The 20,211-nt window shown below is 43.8% G+C and overlaps 1 protein-coding gene across 2 annotated transcripts in view; it reads left to right on the top strand.

Annotated features, from left to right (window-relative positions):
• CALN1 (calneuron 1) overlaps window positions 1-20,211 on the top strand; it is a 183,580-nt gene that overhangs the window by 26,962 nt on the left and 136,407 nt on the right. For both annotated transcript variants that reach the window (XM_075073938.1, XM_032774398.2), the window contains exon 2: window positions 1,125-1,249. In XM_075073938.1, coding sequence (XP_074930039.1) covers window positions 1,125-1,249 — 125 coding nt within the window. The remainder of the gene's footprint in view (window positions 1-1,124; window positions 1,250-20,211) is intronic.

Genomic DNA, 20,211 nt, shown 5'->3' with positions numbered 1-20,211 from the left:
TAGAGAACATTCAAGGGACCAGTTCCTCAGCTGCTGTAAATCAGCACAGTCAATGTAGCTACATTGAATTACACTAGCTGAGGATTTGGCCCAAGGTATTTTGGCCTGTGCCCTGGCCAAATTCCAGTTTGTGTAAAAACATAGTGCCAGAGCCTCAGCTGGTCTAAATCAACATGGCTCCATCAACTCTGCTGTTATATCCGGTGAAGGTGGATCCTTTACACTATAAAATGTGCTACGACTGAGATGGAGTCTGATTTACACAGCTATGGATCTGGCGTACAAACATTTCAGTTTCAAACATAGTTTCAGTTGGTTACAGCGAACTTGCTCCTTTCCTTTCCATCCTAAATCGTATATTATTGCCATGTAACTGCCATTTTCGACTGGGGAAATGGCTGTCCTTGGCTGAAACGTACCCCAGGTTATGGTGGGCATTGCTTATGCTGTAGGTGAATTGCAAAGAAGTTTCCATTGCAATCTCCTGGGATACTGTCATAGTAATACTTTTCTGCAACATTGATAAAGTGGGATGAAAATGTTCATCTCCAGTCCGTGCTTGAAGGTGAAATTCCTTCCTTCAGCAAGAACCATGCAGTTAGATTCTTTGAACTGTGGCATGGATGTCATCTGATTTAGGATTGGTACTCAACACTAGTACTAACATTTCCTGCCTCAGATGCTCAGAGCTGCCTAAGGGATTTGGATGTTCAGTTTATATTAACGGGAATTCAGCGTTCAGATCCCTTAGGCAGCTTTGAGCATCTCAGCTCTGACGCCTTGTGATTTTTTTAAGAGTGCATTTTGCACTCTATTAAATTCTCCAGGCTGAACATTGCTAGGTAAATGCAAAGGATTATTATTTGGCTAGGACATCCTGCATTCTGCCTATGCTAACTCTCCCCCTTAATGAAGAAGACTCTGTTATTTGTTTAGTTCCTGGTGTAGCGACAAAATTAAGCCTGCAATCCATCAGTCATGAGCTTGACTTCTCTGAGCATTCATCATTCTGAGATGCAGAAGGTTTTAATCCTACTGCTCTTTCAAAGGCAGCTGATTTCTCTCTGAAAAGAAAGAAAAGACAAAGTATTATAATGAGTCGTCTGCTTGTTTTTCATGTGCAGGGAGAAGATGCCATTCCACCATGTAACGGCTGGCCTGTTATACAAGGGGAACTACCTGAATCGATCGCTCTCTGCTGGCAGTGACAGTGAACAGCTAGCCAATATCTCTGTGGAGGAATTGGATGGTAAGAAGCCTTGTTTGAGGTGGGGAGGGGGTAATTAGACAGTAGGGGAAGGCAGCTGGGGAGCCTGCATTCATTTTATTAGTTGCATATTCTTAAAATAACTTGAACACCATTCAGAGTGTGAAGTAGAAAATAAAAGGATTGTTTTAAGTGGCACAGCTCACCAGATCTAAAAGGAGGGGAAGACCATAGTCTGAAGTTATATTCAGATCTCAGGTCTCCTTTTAGCTTCAGTCTTTGTCCTTCCACCTTCAAATAAGGCAAGAGCTTTTAAAAGAACAAGAATGTTCTGAATTGGCAAAATTTTGCAGGAGAAAGTTAGACTAACATTTTGGATAAAGATGCCTTGCTCTTTACACAGGAAGATGCCTTGTTCTTTATGCAGGGCCAGGATCTGTGTGCCTAGATGTAGCATTGCATTTGCTATATGACCATTAAGCAAGACGTTTTCTGTCTAGCTATATCTATTTATCTAGATAGATAGGTGGAAGCTGAATGTGGCTCCAGGGCTGGAAAAGTGCTTTGCAATTGACTTGTCCAGGTCAATGATTGGGGGCATAAGCCAACCTTTAATTGATGAGGGTTAGAAAGAAACTTTCCTTGTGGGTGGATTATCCCGTAACTACCTACTCTGGAGTTTCTTGTACTTTCCTCTGCAGCATCTGGTATTGGTCACTGTCAGAGACAAGATATTGGGCTAGATGGGCCTGGGGTCTGATCCCTCTGTTCTTGCCCAGATAATTTCTAATCATAAGTGCTTACTATTGATGGCTGTTCTGTGAGCAACGAGGAAGACGTTGAAGCTCTTGGTCTACTACTCAGTGGACCTTTTGTACAAGCTCTGTAGAGAGCTTAATGATTCAACGAGCATGGAAATGGAGCTAGATAGAAACGGTCCCTCTAGAACAAGGTTTACACGTATTGGTGGGGCAACATGCAAGTAAGCCAAGTTTGATACGTTCTGAGGATAAATCAGATCTCACTTACAAGCTTGACAGGTCTATTTTGTCTCTACTTTCTGTAAGTCAATTTTGCAAGCTGTATGTTAATTTAAGCTAAGAAGAAAAAAGTATGTTCTCCAAATATATTTATTAAAATGATTTTTCCCCCCAGTGGGAATTTACTATACTTATTAAAGGTAAGAAACATACAGGACCTACTATAAACAGGAGCAGCGCCAGGGTTTCTGGCACCCTTGGCAGAATTCGGGGGTGGCATTTTATGCGCTCCCCATGGGGCATGCGGGAGCTTCCGGTTCCACTCCCATCGCGCCACTGAAGAAGGACTCTTCGCCGAAATGCCGCAGGTAACAGCAGCAGTCATTGAACTGCTCAATTGCCTGCCGCTGTTTTCCGCGGCATGTTGGCAGAAGGTCCTTCTTACGCGGTGCGACTGGAGTGGAACTGGAAGCTCCCGTGCGCTCCATGGGGTGTGCACAAAATGCCACCCCCTGAATCCTGGTGCCCTAGGCGACCATCTAGGGTCTCCTAATGGAAGCGCTGGCCCTGAGTATAAAACACTTTAAACACAGTTTAACTAAAAACGTCACTTAAGGTATATCACTTAAGAGAAGTGTGCAGATTTTATAGCCACACTCTGTGTTCCTTGTAAGGTGCTGTGGAAGTTTGGATGAGAGTTTGGGTTTGGTTGATAATATTGCTGAGCTGGCTTGCCCATTGTGGGCTGCAATAGGGAAGAACAACAAGTTTAGATGCTCTCATAGTTGATGATCAAACAGGTTAGCATAATGCAGACAAGATGGAAGTGGATTAAGTCTTGCTCAAATGCTGCTCTGGAAGACTTCGCTGCTACACACTAACCAGGGTGTTCCCATTTTAAATTCCTCTGTAGCTCACAGACCGCTTACCTCCTAGTGACTGAAGAAGAAATTGCAATTTATTTGTTTAGAAGACTTGCATTTAGCAGCAAGCAACCAAACAGAAAAGCCAGGTCTCTGCTCTGAAGTGTTTACATATGAGTGTCAGACACAAAGGCAAGCTCTCTGTCAGTGCAGTGTGGCTTCTTTGAGTTACTGAACTGGAGAAATCTGGCAGTGAAGCTAATTTAACCAGCCCAGAAAGCTAGGGAAAGAGAGATACCACTGATCCTGTAGTGGCAGAAGGACTTTTGTGCCATTCACCCTCCCTGCCACTGGCACTGCAGGGGAAAGGGGGCCTGGCTGGAGGAATGGAGAGTGGCCAGAATACTGTGAGAGGTGCTGATTGTTGTATTTTCACTTTTTGCAGTTGGCCTTCAAGCTGCTCTAACATAGCACAGGGAGACCAGCCCTGCACAGAACAGTGATAGACCAGAGATTTAGGCCCCCCTTAGCCACCCCCACCCTACTTTGCAATTTGACCACCCCCCAATCAGATAAAATTCAGGCATGTTGGCGACTCCATTCTGATTTCACAGACTATTTGTTGGTCATCATAAAATTCAGCCCAGGGAGTGAAGGTGCCTGGCCTAAACAGAGTCAGTCTGAGTATGAATCACGGAATGTCATTACTGGTAATTAATGTGAAATGTCATGAATAAGTGCTGGGTAGCCGGCTTATAAAACCAGTGGCAGTCACTGCGAATGTTAATCCCATGTCAGCTCAATGTGGTTTGTGCCTTAGTGTCATTGTGCCATTGCACTGGAGAGCAGCTTATTTCATTCATCTCTGTTCACTAAGGATATCCCACTCATTCTTCAAAATACAGGAGCTGAGCTCTTTTGCTAATCATGCATTTATTCTTTGGCTGTTAGACACAGACTTCTTGTTAGAATTTACTTATACATTTTTGGCAGCATTTTGCTTTACAAACACTTATTTTCAAAGGCTTTATAACTTTGCCATGAAGATATGTCCGGGTTTTTAGCCTAGCAGAAAAGATCTCAACCCGAGGGCCTTTTTTTCCCTTAACACAAAACTGGTTCTAAATTGATTCAGTTCCTCTTAAGCCATAGCAGCACAGAAGGATTTCGTAGGTGGAAATGGTTTCCTGTGCACTGTGTACTAAAATATAGCTTAGTCATTTAAAAAAAAAAAAGGATGGAATAAGCCCATTGTTATTTTTTACCAGCAGTAAGTATTATTTTATTATTTATTTGTGTTCTTGTAGCACCTAAGAGCCCCATCCAGAGACCAGAACCCCACTGTGCTAGGTACTATAGAACAAAAAGACCATCTCTTCCCCAAAGAGTTTACAATCTAGGTAGCAGTTACTAAGATGTTTTAGCTTTGGGCGTTGGTGAAGGCGTATGGGAGTTATACTGATGTACTAATGGCCGCATCATGACCTTTGTAACATAGTATCAAATTTGAAATTAATAATACAGGCTAGGATTTTCAAAAGGAGCCTATGGGAGTTAGGCACTGTTCTCTCATTGACTTTCAATGGGATTTAGGTGCTAAACGCACTCCAGTGCCTTCAAAAATACCAATCACAACATGCTAAATCCTTAAAGGATTGAACCTTCTTGTATGAAAGTTAATGTGAATTTTCGGTGGGACTTCTTGCAAGATTGGGGCCCAGCTATCCATCTGATCTGTTAGGCTTTTCTGGCCTCATGGTATCATCTAGAGTATTTGGCTCAATCCCATTCACTTTTGTAATGGATTTTTAAAAGTGCATGTGATCAGTTGCTATGGTGATAAGTGCAGTATAAGAGCCTAAGTAAAACCAAATAGATTAGAATGTTATTTTTGTTGGGGGGTAATGTAATTAATTCATACTTGCACTGTTGTTATGGGGTCCACGGGGTCATACAGTGCAGTATGGTATGAACATCAGACAATTTAAATTGTTCAAGGTTACACACATTTTTAATAAAGAGTAACGGTGTGCAGAGATTCTGGGTTGTAGAATGAATAAGCACATCTTAGAGTAGTCTGTTCACATGCCTGGGCAATTCTTCCACCTCTTTTCTGGCTAGTCATTCTCTTCCCATGAGAACTTCTCAGACTTTTGTCAGCCATCTGTCTATCTTAAATGCATCCTCTTTTTCCCATTCTGCTGTAAATACTATCCTGCCAGCAAAGAAAATAGGCTGAACCAATAGTTAGTTACTCTTTTGATTCTCTGTTTATTCATTATAATGTCATTTGCTATTTGTGGTCCCCATAGCAGCATGACAGTTTTGAGAAACTCTTACAATTGCAAAGGAAATTAACTTATAGAAAGCTACATTAGGTGTTGCCAAAATTTGTAACACAAAGTAAATGACAAAGTTGAAATTGACATGCCATCTATAACCTGTCTCTTGGGGATTATAAAGTAGAGGCGGGCCTCTGGTGAATGTTATGTGCCATATAGTCAGCAGTAGCTAGGCATGAGAGCGTAAATTAGGGCTAGATCAACTGCTTTATGTATGGATTTCCTGGCTATTGTTGATGCATTTCAGAATTTTAGCACTATTTGCACATATTTCCTTTTAGAATCGTTGCTGCCTTAACATTACAAATTGCTAAGAAAATATATATATATATATTCACCTTAACTGATCACTCTCCTTATAGTGTGTATGGTAACACCCATTGTTTCATGTTCTCTGTGTGTATATGTATATTTGTTTATATATATAAATAAAAAATTGGGATGGAATCATCATTGCAAGTTTGAGTCATCCACCCACACAGGCACTATCTAAAGGGTATCATTAGAAGGCAAAATGTTCCCACTGTAAGAGTCTGACAAATATCACCTGAAGGGAAGATATATGCACTTGAGGTAAAGTTTGTAAAAGTAAATGTGTACGTATGTGTGACACACACACACGTGTTATGATAACTCGGAGCCGGCCCAAGTGACAGTAAATCAATCGGCATTGGACCTGGACCCTCCATGTCATTATGAAGCACAGAAATATATGATTGGACAGGACCTGCTGGGTCATCAAGTCCAGTCCCGTGCTATCACAGGCAACTACCCCACAGAATCCCTTCCATAAATTTATCAAGCTCCATCTTGAAATCAGTTAGGTTTCCTGCCCAAACTGCTCCCATTGGGAGGCTGTTCCAGAGTCTCACCCATCTGTTGGTTGGAAACCTTTTTCTGATTTCCAGCCTCAGTTTATTCATCCGCATTTGTTCTTGTGCCGACATTGTCCTTCAGCTTAAATAGCTCTTTACCCTCCCTGAGATATATTTCCTGATGTATTTAGAGCATATTAAAGTAATAAGTTATTTCATCTGCAGATTTAGATCATATGGCCTCCACCATAAAACCTTAGCTGTGCCTGTAAGACCTTCTGTAGACTGGGGATGTACCCTGATTACAGACAACTGCCTGCCTCAACGGTGCAAGCTCTAGCGTAGTGAAGACGAGGGAAGCTCCATCAGTGCAAATCAAGGCTTTGCCTGTCCAAGCTAGGCTTGCAGTAGTGGAGCTATAGAAAAGGCTGGAACTGGGGAAAATCCCCAGTCTAGACAAGCTTAGGTCAAGTGGCCTTCAAAGGAAGTGTTCTAGGTAGGACCGGCGCTAGGGTTTCTGGCGCCCTAGGCGCCGAGACATTTCACCGCCCCGCGCGCGGGTCTCGCGGCTCTGGCGGAGCTGCCGCAGGCATGCGCTGCTACCCCAGTTGGGGAGGTGGCCGCTCTCTGACCCCGGGGGTGGGGGGGCGCCCTGGGCTGCCCAGCTGCGGCGGCGGCTCCCTGAGCCCGGGGGCGGGGGTCGCCCTGGGCTGCGGTGCACTGACCTTAGGGGCGCGCTGACTGGCGGCGTCCTGACCCGGGGGACACCTTGGGCTGCTGGCGGCAGGCAGCGGCTGCTGGCGGCAGCTCAGCCCATCCAGCAGCAGCCGCTGCAACCATTTAAAAAATGTTTTGGGGGCGCCACTTTTTGGCGCCCCCAAATCTTGGCGCCCTAGGCAACCGCCTAGTTGGCCTAAATGGTTGCACCGGCCCTGGTTCTAGGACTTCCCCTGAATCAGAGCTCTTCCTCAAGAATTATTTTTTTGAGTTGAAGACAAACATGCTGACATGTCTGCATGCACTATAGCACCTCCATTATCAGTCTTCCATCTGTTTCATTGCCAACTCTCTGCCGTTATGGAGTGGGAACAATACCTGCAGAAGTGATTTTAACCAGGTCACCTGTATGCTGGGCTGCTGCATGAGATACAACAGTGAGTGGCTTTAGAGTATAATTGGAAAACAGTTTATGGAAAAATGAAAGGGCCTGGTTAAATGATGTCCACATGAACTTCAAAATTAGATGTTGGCTGCCATATGCCAATAATCCAGGCAATGAAAAATTGGACGAGGATATATTGAGGCAATAGCCATTTATAAAGAGTCAAAGTTGCTGCAGGACAATAAGGCATTAGGGTGATGGAGATTATACCACTAAGTGGACCCTAATTCTCAAACTAAGGCACCTAAACTTTAGACACTTACATCTACAAATGTTGTCCATGGCTGTTAAAATGAAGGCAGAGGTCATGATTGCTGACCGGATAATGGGTAGCCCCAAGAAGGTCAGTTTTTAATGCATTTCAGATATATTCTATGCCCTGCAAAGCACTAAGGCACTGTTTCTGCAAAGCTCTTAAGAATGAGCTTAACTGTACTCCCATCCCTATTCAGCAAAGCACGTAAACAGCCACTCGAGTCCCATTGAACTGCTTAAGCATTTTGCTGCATTGGGACCTGATTTGCTTTTGGCTCCCAAGAGGACTTATAAAAACACAGTTGCCTCTCAGAGATGGGGAACCACAATATTAGTCCCAGAAGTTCTCCCTGAAAATGATTCTTTTAGAATGTGCCTGTTCTGTGACTCCTTTGGAGTTGTGGCTATTTTGTTCACCCTGCTGAGTTCTGGTGGCTCGAGGACCAGTTAGATTCTTGCTAGTCTTAAAATCAAGCTGATTGCACAATATATTTGCAGATGAGACATATTGTTGCAGAGTGAGCTGCTTTGGTGTCCCCGGAGAGCGTGAAACTTAAGTACTTTGGAGAAGAAAATCCTAAGGGGCTATGTTCTGTTAGATACTTGGTTGACCCATGGAGCAACACTGAGTGAGTCTGCCTTTCTTAGCTTTTTGGCCATGGAAAACACCACCCAGAGGAGGAGAGGGATAAAAGGGAAAGATAAGGTGCATTTGAGGGTCCAAGGACCTCTTCTGAAATGGCCAGGCATGACACAGAAGGAACTAAGCTGAAATGCTAGCCATGCTTATTTTGCATTAAAGGCTAGTGCTCAGATTAGCAGCTGTGATGCACAGCATTGATGGCGATAGCAACAGAGGTTTCTCAAACGCCTGTATTTCAGTGTGAGCTCTGGGAGCAGCCTGTTAAATACGTGGATGAAATTGTATAAAGCTTGGAATGCTTGTAAAAGAGAGGTTTATCCATGGATTCCCCATCATGAGCGATCTGGGCTAAAAATGGAATAATTTAAGTTTTAAATTGTGTTTAAATACTGTTTCATATTTGTGGATATAAAGCCACAGTGTCATGATGCAGCTACTTCCCTGTCTGGACCTTGGGTATCTCTGATGCCTGTGGGGCTTTTCTTTCCAGTTTCCCATATTTAAATATTTTAATTACAGTGTGAATTTCTTCAGTGCCGAGTTGCTTCAGGGTTCAAACAGTTTCCATTTAGAAATCATAAATACCAGCATGGTAATAACTTCTGTATAATATGGATTATTTTATTATGAGATGCACATTTGCTCCTGAAAAAAGCCTATAGAACGAATACTCACAGGAAGAACATAACATGCATAGAGCGAGATTCTGGCTACCCATTCTGGCCTGTGTTCTTATTTACTGTGGGCTTAGGTTAGAGAGTGTTCATTTAAATCAGACAAAAGGAGGACACAGCAGTGCTCTGCATGTATAATTATCCGAATCTATTTTATCTTCTATCAAATGAATATGGAGTCTATAGATTCCAGTGTTATTTGGGTTTGCTTTGATGTTTATATACTGGCTCAAAGACATCGGGCCTAATTCTCCATTGAGCTGCACCTTGTGTAGCCATTTGGTAAGTGGGAAAGTAAGTGGTAAAATCTGCGGTTTTGATCTGATAGCATCTTACACCCACTTCACACAGAGCTGTAATGAAATCCAGGTGCTGCAGACAGACAGTACTAGACAAATCTCTCTCACACTCACAGGGACTGTAATTCAGTTCCAGAAACACAGGCCTCTAGCACTTGAGCAACAGGTCCCAGCTCCTAACAGGCGCTGTCAATCACATGGACACACAAAGCTGGTGTGACGCAAGAGTGATTCTTGGGGTTAGAAGGAAGTTGGGTTCTGTAGGGAGCCAAGCTTGTATCTTCTAAGCTGTGGATGCTGTGAAGTGTCAGGGAATACTGTGGCTAGAAGGCCAGTGCTGTGCTATGTGAGGAACTAAGGACCCTCAGCAGGTAGGTGGTAAAAAGCTACAGCATGGAAATTGTGGAGCGGCACAGAGCAGCTCAGGTATCTGTTCCCAGATGTTTTACTGCCTGGGCCCTGGCTGGCAGTTGTATATTTGCCCAACGTGGCAGGTTGCTAACGTATTGGGGGGAACTGCATAGCGTTTGTATATGTGCTAGGGAAAGGGGTTGCAGATGCCTTGCGTTAAAGGGGGAAGTGCTTGCTTCTTGCCCCAGAACAACCTCTGCCTCTTGATGCCAGAATCCTTTACTGTAAAGCTCATTCACCTTGGCTTACTACCCCAGCAGTCTGTTATAAAGGAAAAATTCAGTAACGCTCATCGCGGCCGTCTCTGAGGGGAGAGGTCTGACAGAGAGAATTAATAAACTGACAATCAGCTGCCAACAGATGAGAATTGCTAGGGCCACAATCTGGAAGACAATTAAAGAGGTTATGTTTGAGCTCTAACTACATCACCGTAGCTCTTGGTATTGGCTGGTCAGTGGGCAAGTCCTCCGAGTGTCACTGGGGTTAGTTATCCCCCGCAATGAATCTGAACGAGGATGGTGTATGAAAGGGGGCCAGTCTACTGGAGATAGCAAGGAAGGAACTGATACAGGGTGGACATTGTTAACCCTCTGTGTACAAGACAGTTTTTAGAAAAGCCCTGTGGTTTGCACAAAGCCACTTTTACCTCACTTTTCAGAACTTTGTTTATTTAATCTCGTGCCTTGTAGCATGGAGACAGGCATGCATGTCTCCTACTGGAAACGCATCATTGTTACGTTATCCCTGATGTGATCTAAATGATTGTGGGTGAATAGTCCTCTGAATTTTTGTAAATAAACCCAGTTCATTTTTAAGACTGCCTTTCTTTGGAGCAGTATTATAACTCGCTCTCTGCATGGGCCCAGGACCTATGTGCAGAGCTGCTGTCTGGCAAATTCAGATCAAGCTCAAAACATGCTTTAAAAGTCCCTGAAGTCGGACAATGACACATTGATACCACTTTAATATGGACCTTTTTAATGCATATTTCTAATCTAGACCATTCGTTTTCCAGGATCTATCCAGTTCCTTGTCCTAAATCCATGGTTCACCTCACAGCTGCTCTGCAGGGAGCATGATTCTCAGTGCATGTTGATCTCAAAGCTCAGTGAGCCTTAGTTAACAGCAAAGCCCCTTTGCAGCAGTCTGGAGAACACCACCTGCACAGACAGCCTCTCAGAATCTGTGGAGCTCACAAAAGGGAGAGGGAGTAGGGAGAGTGCCCTGTTCTGTGGCTATTCTCTGCTTCCCGGGCAGACCCCGAACAGGCAGAGTTAAAGTGGGCTTTAAGCTACCTTTGCCTCCCTCCTGCTGTTTCTCTCCCAGGCACAGAAGCAAGAGAATGGAGGATTGGGGACCATGTTTTTAGTCAGCATCAGGTGCCTACATCCAGAGGCTCAGATCAAGGTGAACATTTTCAAGCATCCCTCCCGAATCTTTCAGATACTGCGTAAATTCATTAGTGGTCAATACTGGTTTCTGTTGGTTGAAGTGCCTCTCGTTACCACACAGGAGACTGATAGGGCCTGGGATGGGGAGTGCTGCAGGGAAACAGATTTCAGACTGAATGCACCTGGAGATGGTTAGAGGAAACAGCCTCTGAATATCCCGAAGGAGATTTTTTTCCTTCTTACAGAATATACCCTATTGTTGACCTTTTAAAAACTTCCCTCTTTGGTCCTTCTTTGTCCCTCTCTGACCACTCTTGGTGGGCTGCTGACTCTGTTCCTGCCAAGATAGCCCCATTGAGTCAACTACTGTCTCCTTCCTGAGCTGCAGGTTCAATGGAGGAGGAATGGTAGCCTGGTGGGAGCAGCAGGAAGCCTGCAGAACTGTGTATTCAGACCAACTGACTGAAGATTCCCATTTGTACTTGGTATCTTAGAAACAGGGGCCATTGTGTTGCTAGGATATTGCTAGTTGCCTTGGACAAGTCTCTTAGTCTCTCTGTGCCTCGTCTTCCCCATTTGTGGCTGAATAAATGTGCATTAATACTCATCTCATTCAGGATTCATTAATTGGAGGGGGTGGATTCTCCTCTCGCTTATGCCAGTTTAAATTGGGAATAACTCCACTGAAGTCAACAATGCTAGACTCATGTCACGCCCATGAAGTGTGTACGAGAAGACTCAGACCCCCAATATACTATGTAAGTGCTTAGTCAAATAGCCTGTTGTATTTTCTGTTCTATGCCATACTGGTTCTTATATCAACTGTCATCTGTCTCATCGCTTAGGGCTTTCATATCTCATCCAAAGTCTTGGGGCTGCTGCAGAGTGGACTCAGGAGATTCAGACAAGATGCAATTAAAAAAGAGACAAAAGGAGGATGAATGTTACTAGAGTGCCCTGATGAATCTAAGCCAGACCTACAGTGGAGCAAATGGGACCTTAATGTTGCATGATTCTGGGGCAGAATGAGCTTGCATGAATTTATAAAATGCGGGAAAAGGTTCTACAGGCTCAGCAGTGGTTAGGATGCATATTTCATGTTGCATGGGGAAATGACTTCTGTTCAGTTAGCTGTACTCAGTCAAGGGCACCTCTGCGGTACTTCTGTTCCAGCAGGGTTCCTGCTCAGAATAGCATGCACTGTAGTGTATCAATTAGCCAGCGCACTTTACCTGTTTCCCCTTCAATTAGCATTATTTTAAATAATTAATACTTGAAAAAGTAAACGATGCGAGCGCTGAGAACCAGCTCTGTCTCAGTCTGTTTGCTGGGTTGTCTGCTGTCAGGTGCCCCTTAGTGTTACAGTGATCAATGTTTTAGCCATGCTGAGGTAGCTCACTGTGTTTTTCAGCATGTCAGATTTAATCAAGTTGTAGCAAAACCTGAGTCAACTTCCTCAAGTCCAGAAGAGTCACCCTGCCAAACTCAGCGATGCCTATGATTAGTCATCTGTTTGCCGCAATGTTTAAGTGCATTTCATAAAGCCAGTCTAGATTTTGCCTCATTAATAATGAGATCTGGCAGCTACAGAGCAACAGATTGGGAGCCAGGACTTCTGGGTTCTAGTTCTGCGCTGAGACTTTTGTGAGTCATTAATCACTATGTGCCTCAGTTTACCACATGGGAGCAATGTTTGTAAGAAGGGCAGAATAATATTTATTTCTCCATTTGAGTGGTATAAGATTTCCCAGAGGTAGTATTCGGAGGAAAGCCCCTTTTCAGCAAAGTGCTTAACTTAAACATGTGTTTTTAGTGGAAAGGCTTAAGTCCTTTGCTGAAATGGATCTAAATGAATGGCATTGAGGAACCTCTGCTTTGCATTTGTCCCATGAATGGAGGAGATGGGGAATCTCCAGAAATCCAGGGAAATCTTTGCCTATATCTTCCACATCTAATTCTTTTTAAAGACCGTTTGATTTTTTTTGAAAAATAAGATAAAATGTCAAGGTTAATGTTAACAGCTTGAGTTTGACTTTCAGGGCATCTGGTATATGGCATCATAAAGCATCTTCAAACCTGCTGTGTTATTGGTTAGAAGCCATTGCAAGCAACTGCTGTCCATAAGTCTGTAATGACACGTTTTGATTATGTTCCCCCCCTACTCCCTCAGTAGTATTCTCTCCACACATGATAAAGTACATTTGTCTTCCTGAGGGGGCAAGGCTGTGACTCACGTCTCATGACTGGGAGAGCTACGAGTCACTTAGCAAGGCATAGATCCAGAGGAGAGAAGCTAAGCATGCTATGTTCAGAAGAGTAAAACTAATAGACTGCATTGTATCTTGATACAGTTCAGACCCACCTTTCCTTTCTCCCTGCAATTACAAGGCTGTGGGAAGCATGAGACGAGCTGTAGTAAAAGCTCCATATCCAAGTTTACCTAGCCAGGTCATGTCATTGAGAGCAATGCTTAATTGAAGGCTAAGAAGGGGAAATAGGAAAACACATGGTAGCTTATCTCAAAACGAAATGAGAATAGATGCAAATGGCCAGAGATAGGAAGTTGGGAACATCTCTGTGTTGTCTTTTTTCACTGAGTGAATGCACAGTAATATACAGTGCAACTCCCACGGGGCACCCAGCTCCTGTCCTGCGCAGACACTGAAACACACTCCTTCCTGGTAATTTGGTCAGATTATTTGCAAAACATGCAGAAAGGGGGAAGAGGAGAGGGGTGGAAAATTGGTGGCAGGTAAGCTAGGACGTGAGTGGGGATCTCCAGGGTAGTGGCTGAGGGAGTTTTAAAGCCAGAAGAGAAAGAATAGTGGGGAAGTAGAGAATCATGTGTGACAGGGAAGCAGGATTCTCTGTGGTGGAGTGGCCAAGATTCTTGGGGGCAGATTCTTTGGAAGAGCAAAGCAGGAACAGAGGAGGTGGTGGTGGAGGGGTGATATTAGAGTCAGAGCTGAGATGGGGAAGCAGGGAATATTGGGGGAGAGATTTGGGAGCCAGGGGAAGCTGGACAGACTGTTCTGGAGGGCACAGGCAAGGGAGCAGGTGGTTGGTAGCTAGATGTGGTGTCTGACCACTCAGGTTCCATCCTAGAGGCCCTCCTGAGCAAGACGAGCTGGCAGCCAGGACTATGGGCAGCAGTTGTCGGCTTGTGTCGGATTGCTGCTGCATCCAACTGTCAGACAGATGGTGGGGCAGAAACCCAGCCAGGAAGAAGCTTTTCCTGTCCTTGGCTGGCTTTTGAAATATCAAAGGGTATTAAATTGAAACTTTGAATTCAGAGTTTGCTTCTGCATGCCCATGAGTACCGAAGAGGTGCAAGTAATCCCTATGGTTAATATATTCCTGGGTGGGTATATGGCTCCCTCCAGGTGAAAATTTCAAGTATCTGACAAACATTAATCATCCAAACAGAAGAACAGACCTGTTTGCCAGGCAAGTATCCTCGTCATCATTTCACAGAGAGTTTGAGCATCTTGCCTAGTCACACAGCACAGGAGAGGCAGAGCTGGGAGTAGAACCCAGAACTTTGTTTGGTTATAACAGGTTTTACTGTGCATGCCTGGGTTAAGGTATTTGTCATCTGTACTAGGCCACTGGTGCAACAGTGTTGTGGGGCAGTGGGTTAACCACTTGCCTCATTTCACTTCAAAGGTGACACAGGGGCAGTGGGAGAAGCAATTTGTGTGTGTATATATATGAATTCTCCACTCAGCGCTATTGATGTCAGAGGGAGTCTAGAAGTGGAACAGGTGCAAGGTCCGCAGTGCTGATGAAAAGGAGAATCATCTCGGTAGTATATAAAGTCTTTGCGATCGTTTGCCATTTGTAATGCTATTACACTGTAGGATGAGTGGGCCAAATTCACTGAAGTTAGTGGGATGACACCATGAATTTGGCCCAGGGCTATTAGCAAAATCTGCCTCTGAGTGAAATTAAAATGAGTTAGAAATGACTTTTTTTTTGCATTCAAAGGTCAGGGTAAAGCACATGTCTATGGTGCATATAGGTGTTGCATGTGAGATGTCATTGGAAAGGTTATGGTTTGCTGAATATAATTATCCTGTTGGTATGCATGTATCATTTTTGTAGCCGAAGTTATGAGTATTGACTATGTATCTCTTTCACATGTAGTTATTCCTGGGCAATGCCCACTAGGAAAATGGTCTCAGTCTAGATGCCTGGCTGAGAAGGGCCCATTCAGGTTAACGAGCCATTAGGAAGAAATAATAGGCCTTAGGAGAAGCTCATCTCCCACCTGGTGAGCCTTCCTGTGAAAGCTCCAAACGGCCTGTGGGGGATGGCTGCTGTGACTTTACAGGGACATGTGACCATGTCACCTGTGCCGGACTCCACCTTGAGATATCAGTATTTTTCCACTGACTGGCATGCAAACCAAGCTGTGAAACAAAGGGTTCCTGCCATATGCAAAAGCTATATAAGACAAGGGAGTGACATCGTCTGGGTTCTTCACTGACTCACCACCCAAGAGCGCTCCTGGAAACACCTGAGGGAAAAAAACTGAACTGGGGGAAGTGCTGGACCCAGGCTAAAGGGATTTTTAGCCTGTGAATGGAACACCTGGGGATTCCAAGCTGTAAGCAAGTGCAGCTTGCCCCTTAAGAGTCTGCAGTCTGCTTGTGTCATCACTTAGGGTGAGAACATGCTATTCATATCCAATCTATTTAGTATATTAAGCTTACTTTTCGTTTTTGTTTATTTATTAGGTAATCTGCTTTGATCTGTTTACTAGCCCTTATAATCACTTAAAATCTATCTTTTGTAGTTAATAAACTTGCTTTTACTCTATCTAAAACTAGTATGTGGGAATCATAGCTCGGGGGAGAAAGCTGTTGCATATTCCTCTCCACATTAAGGGAGGGGACGAATTTTATGAGCTTATGCTGTACAGTTCCCTGTGCAGCGCAAGACAGTATAATTTTGGGTTTATACTCCAGAGGAGGTGCATGCCTTAGGAGCTGGGAGGTGCCCTAGCTGAGGCCTTCCCATGCAGGGGCTGGTTAAAGAGCCTGCCTGCATGTAACTGCAGCTGGGTGTGTTCCTAACAGTATGTGTGCTGGTGAAAGTGCAGGCTAGAGAAGGCTTTGCAGCTTGTCACAGCAGTACAGTGTAAAAGGGAGCCCAGGCTGATGGGTCGGAGGGCTCAGTGGTACCCCAGTTCCAGGTGGCACCCTGGGGGAGGGACTCATCACAGGGAGCTGTGGGAAGAACCAGAGAGTTTGCTCTCTCTCTCAGCCTCTGATTCAAATCAAATATTTCCTAGGAACCAGTCATTGGTTTTGGGCAGAGATTCCTGAAAGAAGGAATTGCCTGTGTGCTGTATGTGACCACCTCTGTTCCAGGACTGGTGTATGTAGATAAATAAAACAAGCTACACTTAGAATATAACCAGACGCCAGGTCACTGATTTCTCTTCCACTGGGGATCTTGACCTGCAAGGCCCCTGGCATCTGCAACCAGTCAGCTAAAGGGGAGCTGTACGTAGAAGAAAAAGCTGATGAGAATTGGAATGAATGTTCACATACGCTGTGTTTGCAGCACTTATCTGGGTGTAAAGTATAAAGTGTTCAGTACATAGACGGTGTCTCCCTATATGTGTAAACAGCCCCCCTGTATGTTGTAGGAACAAATAATGCAAATAATAAAGATTGAATAACTAAAGCAGATATTTTATCATCCTATATTTTCCAGTCTTCAGTAATACAGCACTATGATCAGTCTTAATGTTTCACATCTTTTCTTCAGTTTGCTGAGACATACATAAAAACTAAAATGACCCCTGAGCCGTGAAAAGGTATCTAGGCTCATTTTCTCAAATTCACATCTTTATAATGTCATTTAGGGGAAGTAGTGCCTCTTTGTGATAAGTCAATAGAACACAAACATGTCAGCCACTTTGGGAACAGGGCATTTCTAATTACTAATGAGATTATTCGTTTGAGCAATTATCTACTGAAATTGGTAAAGACAGATCTCGTTACTTTTCTTTCATCTAAATCTAATGCATAGCCAGGGGGTTCCTTGAATAGGTTTGAATGGAGAGGGGGAAAATAACTGTTTTAACTAGCTAGTAATTGGTATTTTCCCCCTACAGTTGAATCAGTTGAGTGTATTTTTTATTCAACAGCTCTTAATGTGGAGGTGGCATCCCCTGTGCTCTGCAGGTACAGCTAAGTTTGTGCCTTTGAAAGGTGGAGCTTCTTTTCTAAAAGCATGTGATGGGTAAGATGCTTGTCACAAGGACTTAAGTTTTATCTCTGACAGCTTGGGAGGAAAGTAAACTTTTAGTTCAATGCTGGCATAGGAGAGATGGAAACATATCGAGGGAGATGAAGGACATAGCAGCAACAATCATCTTTCCCTACCTGGCTTCCTGGGATTGTAGCTTTCAGCAAATTTGATTTTCCCCTTCCATAAAGCTTCATTGATTGCCTTACTTATTGCTTTATACAAATAATAGATGTAATGACACCACTGGTTGGCTAGTCTGCAACTATTGAATTTAGTACCTCTGAGTCTAAAAACACAGGCCCCCGCTACCTGTGCGAAAGAAACAAATCCATTAGCTTGGGAACACTAGCAGACTCATAAAAAGAGCTGGCTGGAAATTGTGTGAGGAAAATGCTGATTCATCAAACCGGAAATGTTGAGCAAAAATACCTCCGGTTTAATGAATTTTTGGTGAATGAAAGGCAGGTTTGCATGGGAAACCTGCCAGCTCTCTGCACTGCTGGGGAGCCCAGGTTTTCGGGGTCTGCTGCTCTAGGGCAGGCAGCCATGCCAGGGCTTCCAGACTCTCAGCCATATTCCTGGAAGCCCCAGCTCTAACCAAGGCTTGGCAAGGAGCATACGAGTCCTGCCATGGAGCCAGGGCTTGGCGCAGCCCCTCTTCATGCAGACTGCCCTGGGCTGGGAGCCCCCGGACTTCCAAACTCCTGTGCCAGCTGGCGGCTGTGAGAAGAATGGCAATTTCATTCAGCAGCAGTCAGGTTCTTGGGGAGCAGATTTTCTTTAGGAAACACCATGTGTTGATATTTCCAAGATGAATTTTTTTTTCAGGATTTCTGGTTTGTGGAAAATTTCAAAAAGGTGACGTTTCCTGCAGAGATCGTACATTTTGGCCAACTTTACTCATAAACCTTTTTATCCTAGTCCAACCACTAGAGGGTAAGTAACAGCCACAATAGGGTTAGTGGAGGTTACAGAAAAGAAGTAGTTGTCTGCAGACAAGTTGCATTTATGATGTGTATTCTCTACACAGCACAGAAATTATGATGGAGATGCTTTATCCTACTTTGTTTAACTTTTGGGTAGCCTCTTTCCAGCGTATGACTGTTTACAGGCTTAAATGGTCACCTGTTTAAATGCTCCTAAAGTTTCCAGAATGAGAAGGTCATTCCCTACATAATGTACATAACAGACGCAAAGACTGAATTACATACAGCTCCTTGTCACTGGGCCTTGCAATGAAATTTTCACGTGGTGTGTGTTGGCATTAATAGCAATGCTTTACACACATTACTTTAATCCTCACCAGGCCCCATAAAGTAATTAATAGTGTGGCCTCCAGAGAGCTTTTAAAATGACTTGGCCAGAACAACCCAGAAAGTCATCTGCAGAATTGGTGGTAGAACTCATTAGTTCCTGGCTACCAGTCCTGTGCTCCAGCCACTAGACCATATTGCCCCTGGCACATAATTGCCACATGGGAGTACTCATTTGAGTTGGATTTCTGCTTCACTGGATTCCATTTAACTTATAAGCAAGGAGCACAGTTTGAGGGCACTCCAACAGCTAATTAACCATACAGCTAAGAGACCAGTCTGCCTGAACAACTGCCTGTCTTAGTTCCTTATCTTTATGGAGACGGGGTGTGTGTAACCACTGGCTATAGTTTATGCATACTAGGTCTGATTAAAAGTCCACTGAAATCAATAGGTGTCTGCCCACTAACTTGAGTGGGCTTTGGATCAAACCCATTATTAAAGACAAAAAGCAGTCAGATGGGCAAAACTAGCCTATGCACCTCTGATGACTTCAGTGGTATAAATCAGGATAGTATTTGGTCCATGGTTTCTGCCTGTATAGTATAAGCATAGAAAACATCGACCTAATAACTCTTCTCAGTATTGTAATCCACTGGTTCAGTTTACATTACATGTCCCATTCTTGTGGCTGGTCCAGAATCAGAGGATAAGAGCCTATTACTGCTTCCAGCTAATGGAATTATTCCTTTAGTTTGAATGGCAGAGTCCTATGCTTCCAGATCTGATTCAGAAAGTCATTTGTGCATGGTCTTAAGTTGTGTCCGGATCGGGACTTTAGTGCTGATAACCCATGGTGGGGAGCAGGACAGTAGCTTGATAGGTTTTATTGTCTCTTTCTTTGTGGTTTTTATTTTCGGTAGGTACATGAGCACACAGAAACTATCTCGCCCTTTATAAAGAATAGATAAAAACCAACCAACCAACCAGTAGAAGGAGAAAGCTGTCAGACCAGTTGTGAATATTTCTTGTGGGAGTGAAGCACTTATTGACAACTCCCATGTTCAAAGCTGGCCATGTGCCTTTCTGCTCTCCTACAACAAAAGCTGGTGTTAAAGTCTCCTCTATTTCCTCATGGCTACAGCGTGCAATAGTCACCAGTCATTTTCTTTCAGTTGCATTGATAAGACTAATTGTGCTCCTTAAGAGGAGGAGATGAGATCGATATCAATGCAGAAATAAAATGTGTTAGATAAATGATGTCCCATTTGTGCAGTGCTCCTGTTAACCCTTTTGAACAAGTGGCCGTTAAGATTTTTGTCCACATTTGAAAAAAATTTTAAACCCGGTAGTGGCAAAGCTTTGGCTCTTTTTTTTAATGATTGATGGACACTAAAGGCTTTGTGGCTGTTGATATGGCACAGAAGGAGAAGCTTTGATGCCTAAAACTGATGACTTAGTATTGTACAAGGTTTGTTTTTCTCCCCAAAGTTTCCCCTGTTCTTAGCTAATAATAACAGCAGCCCCATGTTGTTGTTTCAGAGTCGTCCTCCATTACTTGTGTATTCCAAATCTCTCTTGACTTCCAAGGGGATTTTGAGTGTTCAAGAACTACAGGATCGGGCCCCTATTATTAAGTCTTGGCACAGAAA

This window comes from Chelonoidis abingdonii, chromosome 20 (genome assembly GCF_003597395.2).
Source record: "Chelonoidis abingdonii isolate Lonesome George chromosome 20, CheloAbing_2.0, whole genome shotgun sequence".
In the NCBI taxonomy this organism is placed as follows: Eukaryota; Metazoa; Chordata; order Testudines; family Testudinidae; genus Chelonoidis; species Chelonoidis abingdonii.
Note: the sequence above shows the minus strand (reverse complement) of the source record. Positions and strands in the feature narration are given on the sequence as shown.